Raw genomic sequence first — 5,000 nt, 5'->3', positions numbered from 1 at the left:
GTGTGTGTGTGTGTGTGTGTGTGTGTGTGTGTGTGTGTGTGGCCGGAGGGAGGTTGCAAAGGTAAGGTAAACAAAGGAATGTAAATGACTACAGAGGAAAAGCAGCAACAGCATCATCGCAACATTCTCGCAGCTCCTTTTTCTTCTTCCTCTTTTATCTTGTTTCTTTGGAGCTCGGGACACACAACACCTGGGATATTACCATTGTTATTATGGCTGTACAGCAAAAAATATAATATGTATGTTTTTCTCACTTTAGGAAGTTTTTTTTTTGTTAGGGGAGGAAGTGTAAGATTTAGGGGAACTTTATTTTTCTTTTCTTTTCGTTTTCATTTGTTTGGCTTTGTTTGATTGATCCATTTTGAGACACTGAAGTTGACGAGACAATATTTTTTTTTGATGTTCTGTGCCGTCTAGTTGTCTTCTCTATTCTTCTCTTCCATATATTCTCTTTCTTCATCCTAACATTCTCCAACATATTCGTTGCTTTACTTTCATCTACCTCCTCATACTTCCCTTGTCTCCATCCTTGTCCTCATAACCTCCGCCATCTTCATCTTTTTCCTTTACTTCTTTTTCTTCTCACAGTTCCTCGTCATCTCAAATATCCTTATCACCTCCTTCCCCTTCTCCTCTCTTCCTTTTCACCGTCTTTCTCTTCCTCCTCTCACTAGTGTTTTTTTTAGCCCCTACAAAAAGGTGGCTCTTAAAGTTATATAAATGTTATAAGGCTTTCCTTTTTTCACGCATTATTTATTTATTTTTTTACACGGGGTTTCGTAAGTTTGAGGTCGTGAGGTCAATAGTTTTATTTTGAGGCCGGAATGTCGGAGCTACTTCGTGTTGGCCCTTTTTCTCTCCTCACCCAGCCGTCACATGGCACTTACAAGGAGGCTGGCTGGCTGGGAGGCTCAAGAAAGGGGCCTTAACCACTACTACTTTCGACCAGGACGATTGAGCGTGTACAGGCGCGTCATGGAGCGAGGACGATCCTCACCCCACCAAATTGACGTGAGGTATGAAGCAGTGCAGTAATCGTGGCGGTGGTATTGGTGGCACTCGTCTCGTCATTCTCAACACTACACTAAGCGAGACGACCACACAGACGCTTATCGACACACGACCTCCTAATGGACAGCTTTGGAGGCCACGGGTCGTTGTTAGTGGCGGCTCAGAGAATGTCCGCCTCCGGTATTGCTGGCCCCGACGACCTGCGTGGGACGACGAGGCTGAACTGGGACTGAGGGGCGGCCTGCAGGTGGTGTGGCGGGGAGTCTGCGAGTTCGACTTTGAGGAAGAAAGAGAGAAAGGAAGAATGTTGATTAGTGGAATGCTAGATGGATTAGTTCATTTGTACTGAATATGTTGTCTGGTTATCTCTTATGACTTGATGATGGCGATGATGATGACTTTTATTGTTTTTTTTTAGTGTGTGTGTGAGTGTGTGTGTTGAAATGACTAGATGCAACGCTTGACACTTCATAGGAAGCACATAATTGAAAAATAAATAATCCACTTCTATGACTACCACAGCTTAACACGAACATTTGCCAAGATTAATCAACGAGTCAGTGATGATGAGCGGCTGTTGAAACGCGTGTATTATAGTGTCATTATTGCTGAACAGGAGGAGTGTGTCATGTGTGTTGGCTTTCGTCACTTCAATGATACGTTGTTTGGTTTGAACTCTCGTTTATCTTATCCACTCTCCGTTTTCTATACATTCAATTACTACTTACATAATTCGTGGAATATATCATATAGATTATACATAACGTGCAGGAATTGCTTTTCTGTGTAAAGTTGTCTCCCTATTTGATGAAGCAGTTTTCCTACATATATTTCTATGAGTAAAGTGCCATCTGTTATCCTTTTTTTCATATCAGCTGTTATGGATAAAATTGCCTTTGGGAGGTATCTCAGATCGTCTTCCTCCGCTCACAACTCCACATCCCCTTTCCCGTCCTTCTTTCCTACCACTACGCTTCTCATTCTTTCTCCACTGCCCTCCCCCCATTTCCTTCTACTCTCTGCATAAGTACTAGACTCTGCTACTTAGATTATTAATGAGGAAACTATGACACGGACAAATGTTATTAATTTCTTTTCATGAATATAGAGGCGAAGAAGGAATTTCACAAGGAGAGAATTTAATAAACAAGATTGAAAAGGTGAATTTGCCTTGTGTATAAAGCCTGATAATTTTTTTTTCTATAAGTTTCTGGACAACTTGACTCAATAGATTTGCCTTGCATGAGAAAACTTTCCAGTCCTCGCCGGCTGCTGCTCCCTCGAGGCCCCAGAAGCCTTGGACCATAAGGTACCGTAGGGTTGCTTGTTTGCTTATAAAATGACACACGTTTGGCTTTCAATAATCGATCTGTAACTTTTCGAGGTCACGGACTGGTCAGAATGTGAAGCTGAAATTTCTGGAGATGGTGGTGGTGGTGGTGGTGGATATGATGGTAATGGTGCTGGAAGTGGTAGTGTTGGTAATGGTGTTGTTAGTGATGGTGAAGAGGGATGATGGTGATGATTGTGATGGTGATGAATGTGGTGGTATTGGTAGTGGTGGCGGTGGTGGTGGTAGTGAGGGTGGTGATTAGAGTGCTTGGTGATATGGTGGGGCTGGTGGTAGGGACGCGGGCGATGACTTGTTTACTTACTATGAATAGGTGGAGGCTTGGGTTCTCCTTCTGATCTCCTGCCGCCCTCCCCTTCTCCCTCTGCAAGGCTTCTGGTGTTATTGTTATTATTGTTGTTTTGGGTGGTCACGATGAGGCTAGGACTTCGTGGGCGTTCTGTCGCGATCCCACCCACATCAGGGGAGCTTCCCCGTGGCAGCACCAGGCCCATCAGCCCTAGGGTGGCGTGGGCGTCCATGAGGAGGCTGGTTGGTGAGGGTGCAGGGGGCGCCGGTCGTTCCTGCTGGCTAGTGAAGGCTTTGCTGGCGTCTGCTGACTGACTGGTGTTGGCGACGGACGGATCAGAGCAGGAGGAGGCCATAAGGCCCAACGTGGAGGCCAAATAGGCCCCTGGGGAGGCTAGCGTCTCAGTTAGGGAGGCTATGCCACGCAGCGCCAGCACGGAGCCCGAGGAGGTACGGCGTGGAGGCCCAGAGCCAAGGCTGAAGGTGGCTGAGCGGGGCTGCGGAGAGTAGAGGTAGATAGAAGGCACATGTTAGTACTGGGAGAGGAAAACACACACACACACACACACACACACACACACACACACACACACACACACACACACACACACACACACACACACACACACACACACACACACAGACACATACACACACACACCCTTTCCCGGTGTGTGTTGTGTGTTGATATGGTCTCAGTCTTACCCGAAGATCGGTCTATGAGCTCTGAGCTCGCTCCGTAATGGAGAAGACTGGCTGGATGACCAGCAGGTAACCGAGATGAATTACACACACACACACACACACACACACACACACACACACACACACACACACACACACACACACACACACACACACACACACACACACACACACACACACATTCATTACAAAATGCAATAATAAACTTAAATTGTTGAATAGTTGAATTTTTAAAATAATGAGGTTCATTGATAAAGACGGTTATATCCCCGAGAAGGTAGGGCAGTATAGAAGAAGACTCGCAACTATAGTAGTAGAGGGAGGTGTGTCACCAGAAAATCGCATTAATGAAGTCAGTTGAGGAGGAAATTGACTCCTGATGGACTTGAAATTATTCGATAAGATGAGATGGCGTGATCGCTGTCGTTAGAGAAAATGGCATAGAATGGCGAAAGAAATGTTATAAAGTATAAAAATCCACTCAGAAGGAAACTGCTGCGGTGGGGAAAGTTATCTGCTTTGAGGGAAAGATGAAAGTTTAAAGTAATAAGCGAATTCCGACGCGGTGCCAAAAAAGAGATTATGAATTATGGAAAAAAGCAAAAGGCGAACGGATAAAGAAATAAAGAAATATATCGGTTTTTTTTTAAGTACCACAGATGTTTGAAGCCTATCGCAGGCATGGTTGGTATAAACTATAAAGATATAAGGATTTAAAACCAAAAGGGATAAAAACATGGAAATAGGATAACTGGTGGGAACTCATACTAAATCCTTTACAGTCCAAATAGTTCAACACGCACACACACACACACACACACACACACACACACACACACACACACACACACACACACACACACACACACACACACACACACACACACACACACACACACACACACACACACACACACACACCGCGTAGTGTAGTGGTTAGCACGCTCGACTCACAATCGAGAGGGCCGGGTTCGAGTCCCGGCGCGGTGAGGCAAATGGGCAAGCCTCTTAATGTGTGGCCCCTGTTCACCTAGCAGTAAATAGGTACGGGATGTAACTCGAGGGGTTGTGGCCTCGCTTTCCCGGTGTGTGGAGTGTGGTGTAGTCTCAGTCCTACCCGAAGATCGGTCTATGAGCTCTGAGCTCGCTCCGTAATGGGAAAGACTGGCTGGGTGACCAGCAGGCGGCCAAGGTGAATTACACACACACACACACACACACACACACACACACACACACACACACACACAGTGAGTAGGTAAGGGATGTAAATCGAGGAGTTGTGACCTTGTTGTCCCGATGTGTAGTGTGTGCCTGGTCTCAGGCCTATCCGAAGATCGGAAATAATGAGCTCTGAGCTCCTTCCGTAGGGTAACGTCTGGCTGTCTCCTCAGAGACTGCAGCAGATCAAACAGTGAAACACACACGCACACACACACACACACACGCCTCAGTGTTTAGAGCGCTGGCTTCACAAGCCAGAGGACCGGGGTTCGATTCCCCGGCCGGGTGGAGATATTTGGGTGTGTCTCCTTTCACGTGTAGCCCCTGTTCACCTAGCAGTGAGTAGGTACAGGATGTAAATCGAGGAGTTGTGACCTTGTTGTCCCGGTGTGTGGAGTGTGTTGTGGTCTCAGTCCTACCC

The 5,000-nt window shown here is 46.2% G+C and overlaps 1 protein-coding gene across 4 annotated transcripts in view; it reads right to left on the bottom strand.

Moving 5' to 3' along the window:
- Positions 1 to 5,000, bottom strand: part of LOC123513924 (potassium voltage-gated channel protein Shaw-like) — a 45,055-nt gene that overhangs the window by 459 nt on the left and 39,596 nt on the right. For all 4 annotated transcript variants that reach the window (XM_045271418.1, XM_045271420.1, XM_045271419.1 and 1 more), the window contains 2 exons: positions 2,667 to 3,147; positions 1 to 1,287 (listed from right to left, as the gene is read on the bottom strand). The exon at positions 1 to 1,287 is cut by the window's left edge and continues 459 nt beyond it. In XM_045271418.1, coding sequence (XP_045127353.1) covers positions 1,172 to 1,287; positions 2,667 to 3,147 — 597 coding nt within the window. In that variant the 3' untranslated portion in view covers positions 1 to 1,171. The remainder of the gene's footprint in view (positions 1,288 to 2,666; positions 3,148 to 5,000) is intronic.

This window comes from Portunus trituberculatus, chromosome 37 (assembly GCF_017591435.1).
Source record: "Portunus trituberculatus isolate SZX2019 chromosome 37, ASM1759143v1, whole genome shotgun sequence".
Classification (NCBI taxonomy): Eukaryota; Metazoa; Arthropoda; class Malacostraca; order Decapoda; family Portunidae; genus Portunus; species Portunus trituberculatus.
Note: the sequence above shows the minus strand (reverse complement) of the source record. Positions and strands in the feature narration are given on the sequence as shown.